Source organism: Barbus barbus (assembly GCF_936440315.1).
Source record: "Barbus barbus genome assembly, chromosome: 29".
Lineage (NCBI taxonomy): Eukaryota > Metazoa > Chordata > Actinopteri > Cypriniformes > Cyprinidae > Barbus > Barbus barbus.
Genome location: NC_136757.1, coordinates 10,763,538 through 10,789,172, shown reverse-complemented (window position 1 = coordinate 10,789,172; position 25,635 = coordinate 10,763,538). Strand labels below are relative to the sequence as shown.

Here is a 25,635-nt window from a genome sequence, read left to right as displayed (position 1 = left end):
AAAAAAATGTTTACAGAAACGGTTAACTGAAATGGATACGCTTTATTATAAGCACCATCATGATGTCAAAAGCCAGTTTTGACCACACGGTGGCGTTAGTTCTCGGTCTCTGTCTGCATTTACAATGAAAAGCAGGAAAATTCTGTCCCGTTTTGGTCCGGAGGAAAAAGCTCGTTGCCATGACAACACGATCAGTCCGTTCCAGCCGCTGGGAAAGTGATGCTCGCTGCTGAATGATTTGGAGAACAGCAGAACAGATACCAGTAAAATGACTGCTCCTTATGTATGCAAATAGCATTTCTTCAGAGGAGGTGTAAGCAAACCTGAATTAATGGAGCAACTAATAGAGTAAGGAAGCTTACACAAACGTGGTGATGCAAAATCTATGCTACTAGACACAGTTTTATTTGCTTATTTTGTTACAATTTATTAAAACCACTATATTACATATGGAGGTTTTTTTTTGCATGCAAGAATCTGGTCAGATAACAATTAAGACTACAGGTGTCTCTGACACTGGTCACACAAACAGACATAAAGAGAATCAATTAAAATAAATAAATCTGTTTCTTAAGCTTATAGTGATCGGGTTTTATCTGGATATTGTGCATGGATTCAAATAAGCCTGTATAGAGTGAAACTCTGCTCTTGAAATTAGTTTCCTGCCAAGTATGTCATGATAACTAAAAATAGTGAATCAAACATTTCTAAAGTTAGAAACCACTCTTTAAATCTATAGAGGCTAAAGTAAACGCAACAAAATTTGGTTCCGTTTTAGTTCAATCTTGCACAGTGGTTTATATTTGTTTTAAAGGCATGCACTGTGAATTAAGAACAGAAACAGGCAAATTGTTTGACAAAGACAAACAAATGGAGTTAGGTTGCTGAGCTTGACTTATATAACATATTCCCCCGGTTTCACAGACAAGGCTTAAGCTAGTCCCAGACTAAAATGCATGTTTGAGCTGTCTCAACTGAAAATATCTTGCTCTGACATATGCTAAAATATGTCAGTGTCATTGTTTTGTGTCAAGATGCACACCTTAATGTTTTCTTCTAAGGCATTTTTGTAAAAGTTGCTTAAATATCTTAATTTAACTAAGGCCTAGTCCTGGCTTAAGCTAAGCCCCGTTTGTGAAACCGGGCCATTATTTGGAAGTCAATGCATTTACGCCGTTACATTAATGCAAAAAACTTTCAGACATAATTTTCTTCACCTACCTTATTACAAAGAGACACATATACAGGTCAACAGGGACAACGCTTAATGTAATATTGCCATAATCAAGCATGGCACCCTCCTTCAAATATGCATGTAAAAAACATATATTGTTTGGTCTTGCATGGTTGAAAGTGCAGAGACTCGTGGCTACAGTATAAGTGTATACTTTTTTGTTTGTGTGATGTGTGCATGAGTTTTTTGTTTGTTTGTTTGTTTTTCTCTAAAAGTCCAAATTTCATGCACTGGCTCAGCAAGGCTTTTCTTGCAGTAGTTTAATAGTCTTTCCGCTTTGACCAGCAGGAAGCAGCACAGCATCTCACTTTCTTCTGTTGGAGAAACCATATGAATGCTGCCCTCTCAGCGGGACACCATTCGCACAAACTCTAAAAGGGACAGACAGAAAAAATACACAGACTTTAACTGAAAACTACTGTGCATCTGTATCCTGCTTTTGCCTTTTTATTATTATTACGTAGTGCTATTCTTACCTTCAAAATCTACGTGGCCATCTCCATTTAAGTCGATGTCTCTCAGTATGTCCTCTAGGTCTCGATGACCAACCTAACAAATACAGTTACAGGAATGTGATGGCAACAATCAAGTGAACCAATGACCCAAAACTGAAAATTCTGAACCCCAAAATGTTTTCCCGTATATGAAAGAATCATTCTAATGAGCCTGCTCCTTTCTGGTTGATTTGCTTCAGAAATTCAAATGACTGATTCCGTTTTTTCCCCAAAACAAATTTATTGTAACACATATTTGCAACAGTGTACGAGTCATATGGACCATTTAAATGCCACTTTTATTTGGGGTTTTTAGAAGATCCATTCCACCAACAAAAAAAAGGGTTCCACTATTTTATTTTAGTGTAAAGAACATAAAGAACAAAAAAAAAAAAAATTAAGAACCTTTTGTGGAATGGAAAGGTTCCTTGAATATTAAAGGTTCCTCATTCAACCATTGATGCCAGTATCAAACCTTTATTTTTAAGAAAGTAGCAATTCAATAAAAGAACCATCTAAATAACTTTTTTCCACTGTAAAAATACCTATGGAATGGAAATCCTCCATGGATATTAAAGGCTGGTCATGGAACCATCAATGCCAATGAAGAATCTTTATTTTTAGGAGTGTATGGAAAAGAATTATATGCCGATTCATCAGAATTCTCCTTAGTAACAGCATTACAGGTTTGGGAAAATAGTGAATAATGGCCTTAATGTAGCCTACATCAAGCAAAAATAAAAAGAATGAACTGGTGTGATGTCATTTCGAACAAAATCAGGCCAAAACAAAGTGTGTTTGGAGTTTCATTGTGTGGTCATATTCATTAGTTAAAACAGAACTTTGTAAGATCGTGATGAATGAGTGACAGTTTTTAATACATTTAAAGGGAGCGCTCTTTGCATGCTGTATACGATAATATATTCTGAATTTAAATAAAACTTGTTTTTCATGCTTGACACAGAGATAACTACTACACTATATAGATAAAGGTAATAATTTCAGAAGCACAGAGTGATGTGATGCTGCAACCGAGCCTGGTCTAAATGTAGGATTTAGGTAAGGAAACGGTTATTAATTATTTGTATTGGCTGCCATGCCAAATCATGCACCTGTTTGCTCTTCTGTTTAATTTAAATGTTAGTGAATTATTATGAAGTGTTACCAAAATAATGCATTTTGAGCGTTTATTGAAACAACCGTAAACCAAAAAAAAAAATGTTTTTGACAATATCGCTGTGTTTCCACGCACCCCAGCAAGGGGAGGTTATCACGGGGCAGACAGCACGTTGCCTGTTTCGTCGTTTGGGCTGCGTTGTTGAGCGCAGTGGCACTGATATTTCACACACTTTAAGCTCTTTTATTTTCCAAAAGTAATAGGATTAGTCCAACGAATCATTCGGTTTGTAACGCGTACCTAACCCAAAGCCTCGTAATGAACGGTTCAATAGGAATACGCGTATTGTTACACCCCTAATACACACACACACACACACACACACACACACACATATATATACAGTGGTGTGAAAAAATGTTGGCCCCCTTCCTGATTTTTTATTTTTTTTGCATGTTTGTCACACTTGACAAGATCATCAAACAAATTTAAATATCAATCAAAGATAACAGAAATAAACACAACATGCAGTTTTTAAATGAAGGGGGTTTTTTTTATGAAGGGAAAACAAAATCCAAACCCACAAAAGACACAAAAGACCCCACAACAACATCTAAAGAACTGCAGGCCTCACTTGCCTCAGTTAAGGTCAGTGTTCATGACTCCACCATAAGAAAGAGACTGGGCAAAAATGGCCTGCATGGCAGAGCTCCAAGACGAAAACCGCTGCTGAGCAAAAAGAACAAAGACTCGTCTCAGTTTTGCCAGAAAACATCTTGATGATCCCCAAGACTTTTGGGAAAATACTCTGTGGACTGACGAGACAAAAGTTGAACTTTTTGGAAGGTATGTGTCCCATTACAGCTGGCGTAAAAGTAACACAGCATTTCAGAAAAAGAACATCATACCAACAGTAAAATATGGTGGTGGTAGTGTGATGGTCTGGGGCTGTTTTGCTGCTTCAGGACCTGGAAGACTTGCTGTGATAAATGGAACCATGAATTCAGCTGGCTACCAAAAAATCCTGAAGGACAATGTCCGGCCATCTGTTCGTGATCTCAAGCTGAAGCGAACTTGGATTCTGCAGCAGGACAATGATCCAAAACACACCAGCAAATCCACCTCTGAATGGCTGAAGAAAAACAAAATGAAGACCTTGGATTGGCCTAGTCAAAGTCCTGACTTGTGTCCTATTGAGATGCTGTGGCATGACCTTAAAAAGGCGGTTCATGCTCGAAAATCCTCCAATGTGGCTGAATTACAACAATTCTGCTAAGATGAGTGGACCAAAATTCCTCAACAGCGCTGTAACAGACTCATTGCAAGTTATCGCAAACGCTTGATTGCAGTTGTTGTGTTTACTTATGTTATCTTTGATTAATATTTGAATTTGTTTGATGATCTGAAACATTAAAGTGTGACAAACATGCAACAAAAAAAAAAAAATCAGGAAGGGGCCAACACTTTTTCACACCACTGTATATACACACACACACACATATATATATATATATATATATATATATATATATATATATATATATATATATATCTCATTGCAGTTATGAACAGATGCTTTCTTAACTGCTGTTTTCCTATCACAGTCATTTTTGTTTATTTTGTTACAAAGTGCATTTACATTCATCTCAATGAAACTATCCCTTTAATGCTGCAGTAAAACAGACAGATCTTTTCTTCTGTATTGTGACGTACATTTGAGTGAAACAAATAATCAAAAATAATGTAGGGACGGTGCCTTGGTTTTATTCATAAGTTGTTGATTGAATGGAGCCAGAGCATAATGCAAGCTTCCAATCAACTGTAAACAAAGAGGCAATGTTTAAGCGGACAAAATGATTGGAGAAGTCCTGCACACGTCACCAGAGAAAAGTCTGTAATTTCCCCAGAAGTTATAACACTTTGATTAGGAATCATGAGATTGCAATTAAAAAAAGTATGCATGGATGAATCACTCACAATAAGATCAATAACATGCATTTAGAAAATAGTAATGTCACTTTCATGTCACCTCTCAAGCACATTCTCACAAATGTACCAAAAAACTAACCTGTTGTCCCAGCAGCTTCCTCATAGCTTCCCTTAGCTCTCCTGTGCTTATTTCACCATCTCCATTTGTGTCAAACTGGAATACATAATATATATTTTATATTCATTTTATATTTTTACATTACAATCTTTTTAACTCTCCACTCACCTCTTTGAAGGCATTTCTCAGCTCTTTAATGCCGATCATGTCTGCTGTCTCTGCTAGGAGTTTAGGTCCCATCAACCCTACAAAGTCCTCGAAATCCACATGGCCACCTACTAAGAAAAACAAACTGATGTCAGTATTTCGTAATGAAAAGACGTGGCTGATAAGATAATGGCTGTGCGCACACAGAAGCTTACAGTTCATGTTGATTTGTTGGCTCAGTTCTATTAATTCCATCTCGGTGGGCATGTAGCCCATAGTTCTCATGCAGTTCCCCAGGTCTTTACAGCTGATAAAGCCATCTTTATCTTTATCAAACTCCTTAAATGCTTCTCGTAGCTCTTCACTCGTCAAGACAAACCAAACACATGAACAAAAAACAGGCTAAATGAATCATGAGGTCTAATGACACAATTTAGGGATGTTTTTATTATTGTAGGTTCAGCTTATACAGGTTTGAAGAAGTTAAACAAACTATTCAATTTGAATCATCTAAAAACAACAGAATGAAAAACTTACCATCAATCTCCTCAGGTCTCAACTCTCGATTCTGTAACAAAAAAGATGAGGAAGAAATAGTCAAAACAACACCAGCAAAGGTCGTATTTTAAAAACATCACACCAAAAAATCTTAGTCCCTCACAAAAAAATACAGGCCATCCAGGAAATGTAGCTCTTCTGGAGATGGATCCATTACCAGAAAACCTTTAACCAATGGTGCGTCCAAACCAGTCACAGTGGCCATTGTTTTACGCTTCTAGTTGTTCAGAGTCACTCAACGTGTATTTAGTACTTGTTCTATAGTGTTAAGAAAGAGCAATAGCGCGTTACAAAAAGGTGAGGTGGTCCTGGTCACGTCGCAATGGCAATGGCATTTCTCCAGCGTCACAGCTAAGTGAACAAATCCCAGCAAGTGTGACAGAGAAAACAATCTGTCTTCGCCTAACAGTGACAACCTTTAAAGGCGATGGAGTAAAGAGAGGGAGAAAGATGGAGAACAGAAGCTGTAGCATTCACCACAGGGGGACGATAGGAGTATAAACATTCATGCTTTATTGACATAAGACCATCACATTCACGCACACACACATGCAAAAACATGCAACCTAAATTGCAGACCAAAACAAAGGAGCAGCAATTTTTGCGACGTAAATACATACGCCTACACGGCAGCACGCAGTATAAGAAAAGCTAAATTGCTTATGTAAGTATCATCAAACATTCCGGGGCAAAGCCACACAGAAGCAAGTCTTTTGAGGACTGTATTTACAGTAAAGCATCATTCACAATGTGCATGACATTGCAGTAGGTCTGTGTTAAGTGTTTGTGCATTTGTTGAGTCTAAATAAGAGTTTGCACATTTATTCATTTGTTTGGTATATGCATAGCACATAGATGTATATTTAGGGTTAGTGACCTGGGACCACATTTCACCCCCTCTACATTTACTTTGTGGTTTTAGAGCCCTTAGTATTTCCTCAACATTTATTATTATGAACAGTGGAACAATAAAAATTGGCAAAAATGCAATAAATAAAAATAAAAATAAATAAAATAAAATTAATTAATTAAGTTCTCTCAAGATGTTTAATTTTAATTATTATTATTATTATTTTATAAAAATCACAATATTTACTAAAGTAAAAATACAATAAAATACTGTAAATTTTATTATAATTAAAAATAGCTATTTTCTATTTTAATATAATTTAAATGTAATTTATTGCTGTGGTGGCAAAGCTGAATTTTTAGCAGTCATTACTCCAGTCTTCAGTGTCACATGATCTTTCAGAAATCATTCTAATATACGGATTTGCTGCTCAATAACCATTTCTTATCATTACGAATGTTGAAAACAGTTGTGCTGCTTCATAATTTTTTGAAAACTGTGATACATATTTTTTTCAGGATTCTCTGATGAATAAAGTACTTAAGAATAGCATTTTTTGTAACAATTTAGAAGTCTTTACTGTCACTTTTAAGCAAATTTATGCATCACTGATGAAAAAAAGAAGGTATTAATTTCTAGCCTATGACAAGAAAATATATGATGTTGCCCAAAATATATGATATTAATGACAGGTGAAACACATATGCATTAAAGGGCTAAAAGACTTGCAATGATATATGTACATTTATGTATTATATGTATTTTAATAATAGAACCTGGATTTCATGCCATGTCCCTGTATAGCTCAAAAATATATTATAAGGCCATTGCCCCAATTTATCTCTCTGAGTAAAAACTTCTGTACACTTCTACACGTTTGCAACACTTTTTTTCAAACATGTTCTATAAAGATGACAGATACTTTGTGTTGTGTTAAGCAGACGTCACTGTTATTCACTCCTGAGGGTAAATAACAGAGAATAGCTCATCAGGAGCTTATAACAGCCTTAGTGACAGTTCCCAGAAACATTTAAAAGGAATATGTTCATATAAGCCTACAAATCACAACAATAATATATGTTAACATCTAAATCAGCATTATTCTTGCTTTTCTCTGCATTGGGTGTCACAGTTAAGTCTTACACACAAAACCATCCATAAAGAACACAAAGTCAAGTCTGCATATCCATTTCAAATTGCTCTTAACCATAACACAAACGCATGAACTTACAGAGCATGTTATTTATGCCTATTCACACAGCTATATGTGTTGTGAATGTCACAGAGAAAGGGCTGTGTGTCTATGTATGAATTTGTATGTGTGAGGAAGACAGATAGAGAAAGAAAACATTCCCATTAATAAAAATAAGCAATCCAGCCAACATTTTCCATTCATTCATCATAACAGTTTACTGAACACATTGTGTAGACTGGCTCTTCAGATCTATACACTCTCACAGCGACTATAAACAGAGAGCAAGGGAAAGCGAGAGTGAGATAAATACTGAGAGAGACAATAAAAACACCAAAGACATTATCTGGTTTAATAGAATTGGGAAACAAGATCATTCAGCAAATGCACTCAGTCTCACTGTGTAAGCCACAATGGGATATATTTATAGTTATTGCAGTTTGGGAAAAATAAGTCAGAAAAGTGTTTTCTCAAAAAACAGCTCATAGATTAGAGAGACAAACATTGACTTTATGAATTCCAGAACTAGAGAAGTATCATTATGTAACATGAATTACTGTATATACATATATATATATATAAGTATTTAAGTTGGTCTTCATTGGGATTTTTCTGTAATAGTCATCTTTAGATGTTTATTACACTGTAAAAAGTGATAACCTGCAATTGTTACCTTAAAGAGATATTTAAATCTGATGTAACCAATATAAATAATCTTTGTTGTTATAATTTAATGTATTTAGGTTGATTCAGGTTGATTTTAAATAATATTTTGACTTGCATTAAACCGGTTAATTTACATGTTACCATTGATGTCTGCTGGGTGCACTACTTGTTTTATTTATTACTATTTTTTAATAAAATAAAATAAATACATATAATTAAAATACAATTATTTATATTTGATCATTTTATTAGTTACACTCTTTAAAAAAGTTCCAAAAGGGTTTTTTAAACAATACTGCCATAGAAGAACCATTTTGAGATCCTTGAGTCGAAATTTTCATATGCGTATTTTTTAAAAATTTTTATTAATCATCCTTTCCATCAAAATACTTGCTACGGATGTGAAAATGCAGAAAATCGAACCTGATCTGATTTTTTTTCATGGACGGACGAAGGTTTTGGAGGCAGTGTAAATGTGTAAACTTGAGGTTGTTGTCAGTCCTCTGTCGTGTGTGTCTTGCGTTCCTGCCTCTTGTGTCCATATTTGGTTTTTGTTTCCTGTCCTTGTTTAATGTTATTATTAGTTAATTCTGTTCCAGCTGTGTTTTAGTCATTAACCTGTGTATTTAAGTTCCTGCCTGTTCAGTTTCGTGTCATCTTGTCTACTCGTAATTGTTCCTGTCTGTGTCAGCCTTGCCTTGTCTTGCCCTGCTTTGTTTGGATTTATTAAAGACTGTTATTTTGAGTTACATCCTCGTTTGCGTGTTCCTGTATCCTCCTCGTTTGTGCACCGTGACAGTTGTATTTATTTTTATGGTTTCACCGATGGAGTTTTGGTTCCTTGCCGCTGTCGCCTCTGGCTTGCTTAGTTGGGGACACTTCATTTCCAGCGATATCGTCGACCTGATTGCAAAGACACTATTTAAACTGAGCTGAGCTGGATGATGACATCACTGAATTCAATAATGAAATGCCTTTAACTGAAAATCTTTTTTTTAATCTTTTCATTTTACATTATTGACACACTATTTTCCTTTTTTGATATTGTGCAGTTGCTTTGACACAATTTACATTGTTAAAAGCGCTATATAAATAAAGGTGACTTGACTTGACTTTCAAAAAAAAAATCTTAATAATAATCTAAAGAACCTTTTTTCACTATATATTAATAATAATAAAAAACTTTAGTGCAATGGAAAGGTTTCATCATTATTAAAGGTACCTTATTAAGCATAAATGCCAGTAAGATAGATAGATAGATAGATAGATAGATAGATAGATAGATAGATAGATAGATAGATAGATAGATAGATAGATAGATAGATAGATAGATCGATAGATCGATAGATAGATAGATAGATAGATAGATAGATAGATAGATAGATAGATAGATAGATAGAAAGATAGATAGATAGATAGATCGATCTAGCATATGGTCATGTTTGTACAATAAGGCATTAATATTCTTTATGTATTAATGAATAGCCAGTATGCTATTAATATGTATGCTAACAAGAAAATATTTAATAGTGTTCCCTAATCTAAAGTGTTTTTGAAAATTGTAAGTCTGATCACTAATATCACCTCTACACAAGCAGCATCGCTCATTATTGTACAGCACTAAGGAAACTGACGAGAACCAAGACATATGCAAATCAGAATAACTGGGACACCTTTCAAAATTCACTCTCGTCCTTTGTTTTATGAGCAAAATGAAGTTTCCAGGCTTCCACAGTCATTATGTCGTGTTAGTCAGCATTCATGGAGGCTTTGAGATTATTCAAAGATTTCGCTGAAAGCCTGATTTCATACAAAGACCGTATATCCAGATAGTACAAAAATGTGATGTGATGGTCTTTACTGATAATTAAAGCTAAAACTAGGTCACTCAGTGAACTGTAGCAACAGGAAAATGGGACACGAGAAAATGGGGCTTGGATCTCAAACACATTGGGAGAAAACATCATGGATCAAGATCATTTTTAAACTATTTGCTAAAAATGTTTCTTCTGTAAGTGTAGAAATCATTAAATAGGGTAACGAAGAGCTCTTTCTGTAAATTTAGTGTTGAATCAATTTGATTAATCTTATATGCACAGATGAAAGGCAGTGGATTAAGATAAATTAATTATAATATGATATAATATTCTAAACCTTTAGCTCTGCAAAAAGGATAGAGTGTGTAAATTTGAAACTGTCTGAGTGTGTGTGTTTAGAGGATGGAAGGAGAGTCTCATTCAGACATGCATATTACCATTCTCACAGCTGGAGGCCTGGTTTCTAATACAAACAATCATTTATACAGACAGCTAAAAAATACCACACACACTCACACACGTAACTTCAGATTGTGCACATTTGTTTCAGTCCTGCATTGACAGCCTTTATTGTATTACGTGTGTTTTTTGAAGTAACTTACAGATCTGTGATTCTCTGCTGGTTTTCTTTCCACTTAACATAGCATGGGCTTAAAGGAAAACTGGCATTACATTTTGTAGATGGTTTCTAAGTGTCATGCTCTCAGCTGTAGATCCACCAATACTGATTTTGTATTACTGATACTACAGAAGAGGAGATTTGGTCCTGGAAAGTCACCTGATGTTGTAATTCAGTAATTACAACATCAGGTGGGTTTTATCAATGTTTTCTGCGTTAAATTCCATTTTTAACTCTACAAACATGAATAAAGAATGTGCAGGTATGTTTTTACTTTTTTATTTAATTTACGAAGGTGCTAACTGAATGGTTATAATAATAAAATATTATTGTAATGTATAATAAAATATATATATATATAATTAATTTAAACTAATTTATCATTAATACAGACATTGTGTCCAACATGTTTTATCACTGACACTCCCCCAACTGTTTGTTCAGCTCAAAATTACAATCTTTCCAGCATGACTCGAATGCACCAAATGGTGCCATTTATTGGTAAAAGAGCAAATATTGGAACAATATATTGGTCAAACCGACTCTATTTCTATTCTTGGCAACCAATAAGTAACCATTCAAAATGGTCAGCAAACTCAGCACAATCCTTGCTGTAAGTCAACCTGTTTTTAATGAAGTCTGCATGGTTTGTATCTTTTATCTTGAATAGTTGTGTTGACTGTTTCTGAGAACACAAGTTATCATTCTATTTGTGAACCCACACTGTTAATAAAGAACAAAGATTACTGGAGTACTCATTTCTTTACAAGAAAATTAAGTACTTCTACCTCAAAAATTTGTTTAATAATTCATTGTGTTACTTGCAGTTTCTTTGTAATTGTTTGCAATTTTTTTTTAAGTAGAAAGACTGAAATGTTTTCTTTAAAATGTACTCCAATAATCCTTATTTTATTTATTTTCATTGCTTTTCAGTGTATCAGAACAGACCCACAGCTCATTTTTCAGTTGAAACTCACCAACTGAGAACTACTTTAACTAACTAAATATCATGGTGCATAAATATGGTAATCATTCATTAGGCCTATATATCAAAGTACCATCTGAGCACACAAGTTGCATTATTACAGGTTGCTATTGTGAAACTTGTACTTTATTGTGAGTTTAAAATTATTCATAAACCTTTCAGAAATGTCACAGCCATGCTTTTATATGCATATATGGATAGAGAGGCCAATTAATGATGCTTCTGTTTATGCTGCTCGGTTATCTGTGACACACAGATAAATGTTATTTTCTGGCTCTTGTTTTGTTCCTTACGAATCTCTTTCTCTCACACACACATGTGCATCTTTTTATCTGTCATCTTCCATCCATCTCTATTTTCCCCTAGTTTTCTCCATGAGATGATTCATCCTGAGAAACAGATTCAGGGGCAGAAGCCCTTCTCCTCATACTGGCCTCTTCTCCTCTGATATGTTGGTTTTATTTATCCCTCCATCCCCTTTTCAAGCTCGCTGTGAACTTCAGTGTGCAACCTACTTTTAACTGTCACCTCTCATCCTGTCAGCAGACACAGTCACAAGATCACCATGCACTCAAACACCCACCCACTGCAATGCAATGCATATTATCACACAATAATATCTTTCATAATCATTGAATGTACACCTGTTTCCACCTGTACACAAACAAAAATATGCACAGACAAAAATACGCAATTCAACAGCAAAAGCGGTTCCTAAGGTCCTAATACTGTGCATTATTGTAACAGGATAAGACTTGGGAAAGAGGATTACTTTAAAGCACTGATTTCCAAGGGGGCCCTTAAGCAGTTTCTAGGGGGTATTTGTTGGAATTGTAAATATTTAGATTTTGCTCTGTTAAACGTATAAATTAAGAAAAGATAATAGATTAAAATTATATTTTGTTCAGTTCCTTTTCTATAGAATAGTTGAATTGTTGAAAAGTTACTCTCAGGCCATCAAATATGTAGATGAGTTTGTTCAGAGGAACAGATCTGAAGAAATTTAGTTCAAATTGCTCATAAAAACATCACAATAATCCACAAGTAATCCACAAAACTCCAGTTCATCAGTTAACGTCAGAAATAACCCCATCGTTCAGGTCTTTTAACTTTTGACAGACACTTCTGGACAAAATATTAGTCCCTGTTGTCATCAAATCCACCATCAGATTTGTTTAGAACTGTTGTGTGCTTTCTCCTCTTGCATATTTCTCACCTGATTCAGATGAGACAACTTTTTCAGGAGAAAGTGCGACTATGGATTATAGACTAGCCTAAAGCAAGGATTTGATATTAAAGAAGTCTTGATCAATCTGTTAGTTCCAAACATGACATTAACTGATGGACTGGAGTGGTGTAGATTACTTTTGGATTATCGTGATGTTTTTATCAGGTGTTTGGATTCTCATTCTGGCGGCACCCATTCACTGCAGAGGATCCACTGGTGAGCAAGTGATGTAATGCTGAATTACTTCAAATCTATTCTGATGAAGAAACAAACTTGTGCTGCCTTCTTTGACTATCAAGACTTTTATTTTGAAATTATTGTTTGAGTAAAACTGCCATCTAGTGGCTGTTCTGCCATTTTGTTAGTTAAGAAGCAAGAAGCAGCCAGAGCACACGGCTTGATAGATGGTGCATCTAAGTTTTCTCTTTACGCTGTTCTTGGGACACTATTTGTCTGTAAGTGACTGAAAGATATTGTTTCACATAAAGAAAGTGTCATTGTTGCTTTCAGTAATGTATCATTTACCTGCCAGTAGTTTATACTTTGTGTTTAGGTTTTTATTAGTATATTTGTATACTGATGTCTATTTTGTTCTGTATTTTCAGTTTTACAGTATAAAAAAGGGAAGAGAAACGTTCAATTAAACCCAGGAAAAGTTACACCTTGAGTCATTACTGAACTTTCAGCCCTCATGTTAGCTGACTGTCTAGCCTTGCAGAGTAACGCATCGTGAGGACAGTAAAGTAAAAAGACAACTAAACACCAGGTTCAAACATAAGAAAATACTGCACAGCATCAATGAGTCTACGCTCAGGGAAACAGTACCAGTTAGAAAGCAATCAAACAAATTACTCAGTACAACAAGAAAATGAAACTGAAGAGCAACAATCAGAAAGAGTTATGTCTACAAGAAGTGCGGATAGCAAGTCAATTAAGTCAAGATCATCAAAATTCTCAAAAAGAAGCAGACAGTCTTCCATTGGTTCAGCAGCTATTAGGGCAAGAGCTAAGGCTGAAGCAGCCCGTGCACAGTTGTCCTTTGCTGAACAAGAAGCGGATGTAATAAAGAGAAAAGCCGATCTAGAAGCAAGTCTACATGTTCTCAAGAGTAGAAAGGCGGTTGCTGTTGCGTTAGCAGAGGCGGAGGCTTATGAAGAAGCAATTGAAAGTGGAGAGTTAGTTGAGGAACCCCAAGTTCCCGAACAACCTCTCAGCTCAGCTGAACGGACTAGTGATTATGTGCAAAAGCTCTCACAAGCATGTCTTGAAGACGTCCCACACAAAGTGGAGCCACTGGGATCTCTCAGGAAAGAGAGTGATTATTCAGAGATACCTAAAGTGGAAAATCGGCATGTCTGGCAACCTGCTGACAGCAATTTAACAGCAAAAACAGATCAGACATACTTCCAAAGATGGCCACAATATTCAGTAAAGACAGAGAAAGAGCTTCCGTGTTCTCTGCCAACCAGTTCTGACCTCACAAGACATCTGATCCGCAAAGAAATGGTAAGCTCTAGTCTATTAAAGTTTGATGACCATGCTGAGAATTATTGGTCATGGAAAGCATCTTTTAAGAGTGCTACTAAAGATCTTAACTTGACACCTCAGGAAGAACTTAATTTGTTGACAAAATGGCTTGGACCTGAGTCATCAGAGCATGCCAAAAGAATTCGTTCTATACATGTTCTTCATCCTGAATCAGGCCTTAACATGTTGTGGCAAAGACTGGAGGAAAGTTATGGAGCACCAGAGATGGTGGAGTATGCCTTGTTGAAAAAGCTAGAGGACTTTCCAAGGCTTAGCAACAGAGACAGTCACAAACTTAGAGAATTAGGAGATATCCTACTAGAATTGGAATGTGCTAAGTGTGAAGGGTACCTTCCTGGACTTGCATATTTGGACACGGCTCGTGGATTGAAACCCATAGTGGAGAAACTGCCATACAGCCTGCAGGAGCGAAGGATAACTGAAGGATTCAGATACAAGGAAGAACACAATGTACCATTCCCTCCATTCATAATATTCTCCAGATTTGTGAGACAACAGGCGAAAATCAGAAATGACCCGAGCTTTTTTCTTCCCACACCAACAAATCAGTTCATTAAAACAGAAAAAGTAGTGAGACAGAAAGTTCCCGTGCATGTACACAAAACTGATGTTCCAGCAGAACCTGCATTTCAACAGTCATCTGCTGCGGAGAATACAGCTGAAAGCCCTGAGAGGCAGTGTCCAATACACAAAAAGCCCCACCCTCTAAGAAAGTGCAAGAGTTTTAGAAACAAATCTTTAGATGACCGAAAGACATTTCTCAAAGAGAAAAGAATCTGCTTCAGGTGCTGTGGATCAACTCAGCATGTGGCTAAAGATTGCAAAGTAGCAATTCAGTGTATAGAATGCAAAAGTGAGAAGCATTTATCAGCTATGCATCCAGGTCCTCCTGCGTTAACGCAAGCGGAGGCAGAGCCTGTGAAAGAGGATGGAGAGAAATCACATGAGGACACACCTCTCTCAGTAACATCAAACTGTACAGAAATCTGTGGTAAGGCTGACACATACAGTCCACGTTCATGCTCTAAAATCTGTCTGGTTAGAGTGTATCCAGCTGGAAAGAGGGAGGAAGCAATAACAATGTATGCAATGCTTGACGAACAGAGCAATCGTTCGCTGGCCAAGACAGAGTTTTTCAGCATTTTTGGCATCAACTCTAACTTCAGCTCTTACACACTGAAAACATGTTCAGGTGAAACAGAGACATCAGGCAGAAGAGCTACCGACTTCATAATTGAGCCTTACAATGGAAAGCTACAAATTCAGCTCCCAACTCTAATAGAATGTGACATGATACCCGATGACAGGAAAGAGATTCCCACTCCTGAGGTAGTGCGCCACCATCCTCATCTTCAAAAGTTAACAGACAAAATTCCACCTGTGGATCCCAATGCTTCTATCCTACTGCTCTTAGGACGAGACATACTAAGAGTTCACAAGGTGCGAGAGCAAATAAATGGACCCCGCAATACTCCCTTTGCGCAAAGACTCGATTTAGGATGGGTTATTGTGGGTGAAGTCTGTTTAGGAAGAGTTCACAAATCATCAGTTGTGAATGTCTTCAAAGCGAATGTGCTTCTGAATGGTCGTGCATCCATACTTAGTCCTTGTCCAAATAACATCCAAGTGAAGGAGGATTTCAGTTTTACAAAATATCATCAGGATTCACACATGTCATCCTGTATGAAAGAGACAAGCCTTAGTGTGAATACAGACAGTTTGGGTTGTTCAGTGTTTCAGAGATCCAGAGATGATGAAAAACCAACATTGTCTGTTGATGACAGACAGTTTTTGGACATCATGAAGCAATCGGTATATAGAGATGAGGGGAACAGCTTGGTGGCCCCTCTACCATTTCGATCTCCAAGATGTCGCTTACCAAGTAACAGAGAACAAGCAATCAAGCGTTTCTGCGCACTACAGAAAACTTCAGAAAAGAAACCAGACATGAAAAAACACTTCACTGAGTTTATGCAAAAGATGCTGGACAATGATCATGCAGAAGTGGCTCCTCCTTTGGAAAAGGACAAAGAACACTGGTATCTTCCAGCATTTGGGGTATATCATCCCCAAAAACTAGATCAGATAAGAGTAGTGTTTGACTCAAGTGCTGAATTTGAAGGGGTGTCACTGAATCATGTGCTGCTTAGTGGCCCAGACTTAAATAACACTCTATTGGGTGTCCTCCTACGTTTTAGGAAAGAGCCTATAGCATTTTCAGCAGATGTGCAACAAATGTTCTACTCCTTTGTTGTTCATGAAGAACATCGAGATTACCTCAGATTCCTGTGGTATGAAGACAACAACGTGGAAAAAAATATGATCGACTACAGGATGAAAGTCCACGTCTTTGGAAACAGCCCATCGCCGGCCGTGGCCATCTACTGCATGAGGAAAGCAGCTCTGGAAGGAGAGAGAGAACATGGCGCTGATGCCAAAAGGCTAGTAGAGAGACAATTTTATGTAGATGACTGTCTTGCCTCAGTAGCTACTTCTGACGAGGCAATTGATATTCTGACAAGAACCAGAGAGATGCTGGCTGAATATAACCTGTTACTACATAAAGTCACCTCCAACAGCAAACCAGTGATGAACGCTTTTCCTGTAGAAGATCGTGCAAAGATTGTGAAAGACCTTGATTTCAGTTTAGATGCCCTCCCTGTCCAACGAAGCTTGGGACTGTCTTGGAATTTGGAAACTGACCATTTCACATTTCAAGTTTCTCAAGAAGAAAAGGCTTACACAAGGAGAGGCATTCTTTCTACAGTGAACAGCATCTATGACCCTTTGGGTTTTGTGACACCCATAACAATGCAGGGTAAAGTGATCATCAGAGAACTTTCACTCGAACAATATGAGTGGGATATGCTACTACCACCTGAAAAACAAAATGAATGGAGAAAATGGAAAAAAGCATTAAATGTCATTGAGAACATTGAGATTCCAAGATGCTACATTTCAGCTTCACTAGCCTCGATGGAACGAAAAGAACTTTGCATCTTTTCAGACGCTTCAACAACAGCCATAGGAGCTGTTGCCTACTTGAGAGCTATTGACAGTGGAGGGCATTGTCACGTTGGATTTGTTATGGGAAAATCCAAGCTGGCACCAAGACCTGCGCATACAATTCCACGGTTAGAACTGTGCGCAGCTATGTTAGCTGTTGAACTGTATGATCTACTCAAAGACGAAATGGACGTTGCGTGGGACACTGTCAAATTTTATACAGACAGCAAAATAGTACTTGGGTACATTCACAACACTACCAGGAGATTCTATGTGTATGTGGCAAATAGGGTGTCTCGGATCAGGAAATCCACACACCCTGATCAATGGTTTTACATCTCAACAGAGAAAAACCCTGCAGATCATGCTACACGATTTGCTCCAGCAATTCTGTTGCAACACACAAGCTGGCTTTCAGGACCAACTTTTTTATCACAAGTCCAAGCAGAAGAGATTCTTGACAAACAGGACTTTGCTCTCATAAATCCTGAGATAGATGATGAGATTCGTCCTGAAGTTGTGAACTTGTTAACCAAAACCTCATACGGATACCTAGGTTGTCATCGCTTCATGCATTTTTCTAGTTGGATTCATACTTTGGCCAAACTCATTCATGTAGCCGTGTCTTTCCAGAAAGTAAACAATGCAGGTAACAATGGATGGCAACAATACAGAGATCCATGCAGTGTTGAAGAACTTCTCAAAGCTAAGAACCTGGTTATTGGTTCTGTTCAGCGTGAAGTATTCAAAGAAGAATTCAAGTGTATAGAGAAGGGACAACCAATCGCAAAACAAAGTCCTCTCAAGAACTTCAATTCATTTGTGGATAAAAATGGCTTACTCAGAATTGGAGGTCGCATAACCTCTGCCGATGTATGTGTGGAAGAAAAACACCCTCTCATTCTTCCAAGAACGCATGACATTTCCACCCTTCTTTTGAGATATTATCACGAGCAGGTAGAGCATCAAGGACGACATATCACAGAGGGATCCATACGAGCCGCAGGATTTTGGATTGTTGGTAGCAAACGAGCAGTGTCTACCATCATTCATAAATGTGTGACATGTCGTAAGCTGAGAGGACGGTTAGAGTGCCAAAAAATGGCAGATTTACCTGAAGACAGACTTGCTCAGGAACCACCGTTTACCAGTGTTGGACTTGATGTATTTGGTCCTTGGACTATCCTCACACGACGCACTAGAGGTGGTAGTGCTGAAAGCAAACGATGGGCAGTAATCTTTACGTGCATGTCTACCAGGGCTGTGCACATCAAATCAAATCAAATCAAATCACTTTTATTGTCACATCACCACAGCACGTGTGCCTTCGTGAGTGAAATTCTTGAGAGCGTGCTCCAGACACTGCAAAAACAATTTACATATAGACATTACCATACATACGTACAGACTTATACAGATGACAATGTGTAATATACACATACATATACTCAGTACACACAGTGTACTATTAGACAGACATACAGTTACCGATACACATTATACACAGTATGTAGTACACATTCTACGTTATATACACACAGTAATATGCGAAGATGCAGCAGATTATATATAAACCGGTTGTGCAAATGTCATGGATGTGCATTGGATGGTATCCAGTGCTGGCAAAAAGATTGTTGTATTAGAGCTCATAGAGCTCATAGAATCCATGACGACATCTAGCTTTATCAATGCATTACGGAGGTTTTTCTCTATCAGAGGTCCAGCCAAACTTCTCCGTTCAGACAGAGGAACAAATTTTGTAGGTGCATGTAAAGAACTAAAAATCAACATTGATGACTCATCCCTACAAAATTACCTAAAAGAGAAAGGGTGTACATGGCTGTTCAATCCCCCACATTCATCACACATGGGGGGCTCATGGGAAAGACTAATTGGGATGAGCAGGCGTATTTTAGATGCCATGCTGTTAAAGACTGGGCTCGGCAGACTCACTCATGAAGTTTTGAGCACCTTAATGGCAGAGGTAATGGCTATCATGAATGCAAGACCGTTACTGCCAGTATCTACGGACCCTGAAAACCCAACAGTTCTTACCCCCGCAATGATTCTAACCCAAAAGATGAATGCCTGGGCAGCCCCTTCTGGAAACTTTGATACGTCGCACCTGCATGAGAAACAGTGGAAACAAGTCCAATGCTTGGCAGATACCTTTTGGAAGCGATGGCGGGGAGAGTATTTGTCTTCCTTACAAGGTCGCAGAAAATGGAACGAGAACCAACCTAACATAAAAGTTGGAGATGTAGTGTTGCTCAAAGACAACCAGGTGCAGAGAAATGAATGGCCTATGGGACTTATTGTTAACACTTTCCCAAGTCGAGATGCAAAGGTACGCAAAGTGGAAGTGAAAGTTGCAAAACAAGGAACTGTTAAAACCTTCTTGAGGCCAATAACAGAAATCATAGTTCTTCTGCCACAAGAAAAGGCTACTTAAGACTGTGTTCCTAATATTAAGGATGAGTTGTGGCACTAAGAGATAGTGCCAGACGGGGAGTGTGCTGCCTTCTTTGACTATCAAGACTTTTATTTTGAAATTATTGTTTGAGTAAAACTGCCATCTAGTGGCTGTTCTGCCATTTTGTTAGTTAAGAAGCAAGAAGCAGCCAGAGCACACGGCTTGATAGATGGTGCATCTAAGTTTTCTCTTTACGCTGTTCTTGGGACACTATTTGTCTGTAAGTGACTGAAAGATATTGTTTCACATAAAGAAAGTGTCATTGTTGCTTTCAGTAATGTATCATTTACCTGCCAGTAGTTTATACTTTGTGTTTAGGTTTTTATTAGTATATTTGTATACTGATGTCTATTTTGTTCTGTATTTTCAGTTTTACAGTATAAAAAAGGGAAGAGAAACGTTCAATTAAACCCAGGAAAAGTTACACCTTGAGTCATTACTGAACTTTCAGCCCTCATGTTAGCTGACTGTCTAGCCTTGCAGAGTAACGCATCGTGAGGACAGTAAAAAACTCATCTGAACTAAAAGGGAAAAAAAAGTTTTATAAATATTTTATAGATGACATTCATTCTTTTTTTTTTTTTTTTGCAAAACAATAGACTATAATATAATTTGTTATGAAAGGATATTTTAGCCTTACAGATGGGGCTGACAAAGACATAAAGGTAGGGAAACACTGTTTTAAAGAGCATATGCTCTAAAATAAGACATGAGAAAGAAGAATTAAAATGGTGAGAGAGACCTGTGAAGGTGTGAAGAGATGAAGGCATTTAATTAACCTATAAACACAAGAGAATGAGCTAATTTATCACTGGAAGTTAACTAATGATGTACGATAAAATACACAATAGATGAACCTAAAGAGCTCTGCCCACATAATAAAATCAGATTTTGTTTAATTTTTTGGAGCTGTAATTCTTAATCAAACTGTTGAAAAACTGTGAAATGACAGGTTACGTGTGCTTGATTTCTTTAATCAGTTAGCCCTCTTAAACCCTTCTCAGAACTGCCTCCATATGTCCAATATGTTAATAATATGCATGCTAATAAGCTACTGAGAATTGGTCCATATACTTAAATATTACCAAGATTTCTGGTGCCATATTCAACATTTTTCAAATAATTTCTTCACTTTACCCAAAGAGTTTGCATATTTGCAGCAAATAAGTGCTTATTCCAGCATCTCGGGCTGTAGACGAGGAAACACTCTAGATGGATGGTTAGTGAATCATATATATATATTTTTTATATTATATAAATCAAACTTAATTTGTAATAATTTGTTGCACATTCATCATACAAACATGCCGGCTACAACATTGACACTAGATCCATTCAATTTCCTTCATCTTTTCATCTTCACACCCTCACTCTCAAGTATCTGCTTCTTGATCTCCCAGAAGAGCATGGCAAGGTCATTGTAACCTCAAAAAACACATCAGTAAGAAAAAAGAAGGAAGGGCGTGTTTGACAGTAGACACAAAAACATATCGGAGGAACGACACAGATGCACAAAGAGGTGTGAGACTAAAAATAGCACTAAAGAAAAGGGGAGACCATATCTGGTTTAACATCTACAAGATTAATGGAGGGAAAGAATCGCATTGTCATCCAAGGACATTTTTGTCAGTCTTATTTCAACACCCTGTCAAGGCAAGTGTTGGGAATTTAGACAGACCGATAGGGAATGTGTCACCCCTGTGATCTGAAGCCTATTACACTGCATTTCTGGTAAATTGTGTTTACACACACACCCAGCGAGAGACCGTAAGCCAGCCTCACTGATTCATACAGCGTCTGAGGCTGACAGCCTAAACAACATACTTGCAAACAGAAGGTTTCTCCCAGTAATGTGAGATTCCTCCATGAATGCCAATGAAATACTCCAACATTTTAGACTTGAATGATGCAGTATAGGCAATAATAGTGACTTTAAGTTAACTAGGTAGCAAATTAGGTTATAAAACCCTGTATAATGATCGTATTTAGGGGCTTCGAGAAAAAACAAAAACAAAACAAAAAAACCACTGAGGCTAATATAGATGGACCATCACAGTATAAACAATGACAGATGGAGGGTTACAGTGAGAATCGCTCTGACCTGGAAGGCGAATATAATTGGTCTCATTTGCCCATGTTTTCTAACTAGCCGCCAGTTAATTTTACCCTTTAATCTAACAAGTGGTGCTTTTTACTATTTGTACATTGAGAATAGCTCTGGTTTGATCTTGTTTATGTTTATGACTAACCCTCCAGCTCATTTCCACCCTCAGAAAGGGGTTTATATTATTAACATGGATTCTAAAATGTGGTGATATGTCCGTTTTAAAAGCTTCCTGTATAAAAATAATAGTACGACCCACATTAGTGTAGTGCAAATGAATGTGTGTGTTGTTTTCGAACCGCAGCGCAGCATCAAAGTCATTGTGGCGGTGCCATCAGACAGCTTTTAATCATTTATACACAGAATCTCACAGAATCGGATATGCCTAAAAAAGATTTGCATTTCACAAACAGACATTGTATTCTTTATCTATTCAAGCCTTTCAATGTCTAAAGCAACAAAGGAGCACCCTCCCGCCCAGAGCTCATCCTTCCAGCCAAGACTCCTTTATTATTAATGCAATTGATTTTCAAAGTTCTGCGATACGTGTACCGAAGGCAAGCTTCCACAACGTTCTAGACATCCAATCCTCCGAGGAGCACATTTAATCAGTGGCAGCTCACAGCTGTTTACTGTCAGAAAGTATTTGATTAGGAATGAAACTCTGGGACACATTGTGAATAGAAATTAATATTCATTTTGATAATATTCCTTATCATAAATTCATTAATTAAAAAAACATCTCAGTCGATTAAATGTGCAGATTCAGGTACATGGGACAGAAAAACTGTTGCATAAAATGGTATCAAATGCCAAACTATTGTGTGTGAGATATCATGATACGGGTCTCTTTAGATCCATCGGTTCATATAGAGTTGAATGATAAACAAGTCTTGCCGGCCATATTTTTGTAATTATCAGGGGCAGCTATTTTCAGATGTTTCATTAACATGTGAAATCAGTAATATCAACAATAGCATCATTAATTGGGTTTCTTAAGCACAAATCATGCAACAAAATAGTATTTTTCAGGATGGCTCAGCTAAGGTGTAGTCACATTTACTATTGTTTTGCAAATTTTCATGGACAAACTCCAATGATTTCAATACAAATGATTGAGATTTTTGTGAAAGAGTTCCCCACAAAGATTTTGCTACGGTTTCAAGTTTGTCCTCTAAATTCGTTGCATTGATCAACAGAAAACTGTTTGGTTTGAAAGTGACTTGTGTGTGAGCTGTGCTTAATTGCTATATTGAAATTTTGCTGCATCTTAATGAAGGACTAGACGACATATTGAGAGCTATGATTTTGGCCATATACGAGCAGGTTGATCATCTCTGGCCTGATAATATGCAATATTGCTGTCAGCCTCATTGCCTATCTGCTTTTGAATTTTGTGTGTGTGTGTGGGGGGGGGGGGGGGGGGGGGGCATATAATCATTGCTATAGCTGCGCCTGAAATTGCATACACTGCAAAAAAAAATTAAAAAAGTTGAGCCAACTGAAACTTTTTAAGGCAACCAGCTTCAGCAGATTTTGAGTTCTCTCGACTTATTTTTGTAGGAGGTTCTCAACTTTTTGTTGTATAAACTTAAAACAACAAGTTGATAAAACTCAAAAATCTGCTGAAGCTGGTTGCCTTAAAATTTTAAGTTGGCTCAACTCTTTTTTTTACAGTGTACTGTCTATTCGCGATCATTAAAAAGTATGTTCTATAGTATGAATATGGGTAGCATGCATGAAAGTCAATAATACCACATCCACCATTTTATTATGTGACCTGCAGGCTCAGTAGCATTGCTAAATTGTCATTCACAACTCGTTTCTTGTGGCCTTGTGGGATAGTAAAGTGTCGACTGAATGCATTCAGAATCACAGAATCAGGAACTATTGTAATTCTGGAATTTTTTTCCTACTATTATGAATTTGGACACACTACTCTTTCAGTGTACTGTTTTTTGCATACTAAACTGATGGAATAAGACATATTCAGACAAACAGCATATGAAAACTTCAAAATGCAAAAGCCTCTGTGCTGCCTGAAATGTTCTTCTAAAATGAGCATTTTTATCAGGCTCCTGTGTTTAGATTCAGTAATTTCACTTAATTGGCAATAAAGGTCCTTTTCGTTGCCATTAAAGTGAAATAACTGAACATAAATTTGGAGCCTGATAAAAAATGCTCATTTAAGAAGAAAATTTCCAAATGCACTTAGAGGATTTCACATTTGAAGTCTTCATATGCATATGACAAAACTTGTTACAGCATATGAAAAAACTTGGAAAGTTCAGTGACAGCGCCAGCGAAAAAAACTAAATTGATAAATATGTTTGAAACTTTAGGATTAATTTTGCCCTCTTTTGATTTATTTGATTTTATGGAATTATAACATTGATCTCATAAAGTTAATTAAATTTTCAACAAATTTGGGTCTGATAATGTTTAAACCATACAAAATATTGCCTATCAAAATCTTTTTGATAGACTGAACTGTTCTCATGGAGCACATGAAACCCAATATATCTCATATAGTACTAAATTTAACTCAGACATTCCTGCCTCTAAACAAACAGCACAATAAGTCAACTCTGGCGACACTTTTATTAAGCGTTCTCTTCTAGAAACGAGTATACACAAAACTTTTTGTCATTATAGCACAATGCTCAATACCATATAAACTTGGCGAGTGAACTGTAAGCGTTTGTGTTACACGTAATTTTACCTTAATTTGACACGTAATTTTACTTTAATTTGACATTTACTCGTAAAGTTTATGACGTGTTCGACCCCATAAAAGCAGCTTACAGCTATATTTAAATGAGACCCATTATAAAACTCGTATTGTCAGCGTGTGTTCAGGCCTTACCTGTCCAAACACTGAGCTGAGGAACGGCCGCAGATTGAAGTCCGCTTCAGAAGATGCTGCGCTGGACCTCCCCGATCTGCGGGAGGAGCGGCTGGAGGAAGCGGGCACTGGCGAGGATGAGGCGGTGGAGGCTGGACACGCCTCTCTGCTCGATGAAGACCCCGGTCGAGCCAGTTGAGGTGACTCAAAAAACAGAGCCGTTTCGTCCCTGGACTCGGAGAAAGACTGAGTTCTGGTGGGCATGCGAGCGGCGTGAGAGTGCTTGGGTCGGGGCTCCTGAAGCAGGTCGTCCCGGGTGGACCGGTGGCGGTGATGGTGATGGTGGCGGTTGTGGTGATGATGGTGATGATGATGGTGGTGGTGTCGTCTGGTTGTCTTGCGCTCTCTTCCATCTGGAAGCTCCGACAGGTCCTCCTGACTGTGAGCCGTGGAAAGAGCGTGTCCATGGGAGTGGGAGTGTTGTGGGTGGCTCTTCTCTGCGCTATTCCGGGTACCGACCAGTGAGGGGTGACAAAGGGGTCTCCGCGAGCTCGCATCGCAATCCGCCGTCTCCGCTCCAGATGCCGCCGCCGCCGCGAAGCGCTGATGGTGCATCCGCCGGGCCCCGGGATGGTCGCTCCTGGCCGGTGCGGAAGATCTCAGTAAGGAGGTCGTCGATTCGCTTTTGGGGAGCGTGAAACTCAT

At 37.6% G+C, this 25,635-nt stretch overlaps 1 protein-coding gene across 1 annotated transcript; it reads right to left on the bottom strand.

Annotated features, from left to right (window-relative positions):
* Positions 1 to 371: 371 nt before the first annotated feature.
* On the bottom strand, positions 372 to 25,635 carry LOC306849281 (uncharacterized protein; the record flags this gene model as incomplete). Its single annotated transcript, XM_079384209.1, has 7 exons — positions 372 to 1,605; positions 1,711 to 1,783; positions 4,914 to 4,988; positions 5,061 to 5,170; positions 5,255 to 5,398; positions 5,577 to 5,607; positions 24,952 to 25,635. The coding sequence occupies 7 exons, from the start codon at positions 25,633 to 25,635 to the stop codon at positions 1,580 to 1,582; spliced, it is 1,143 nt and encodes a 380-aa protein (XP_079240335.1). The 3' UTR covers positions 372 to 1,579.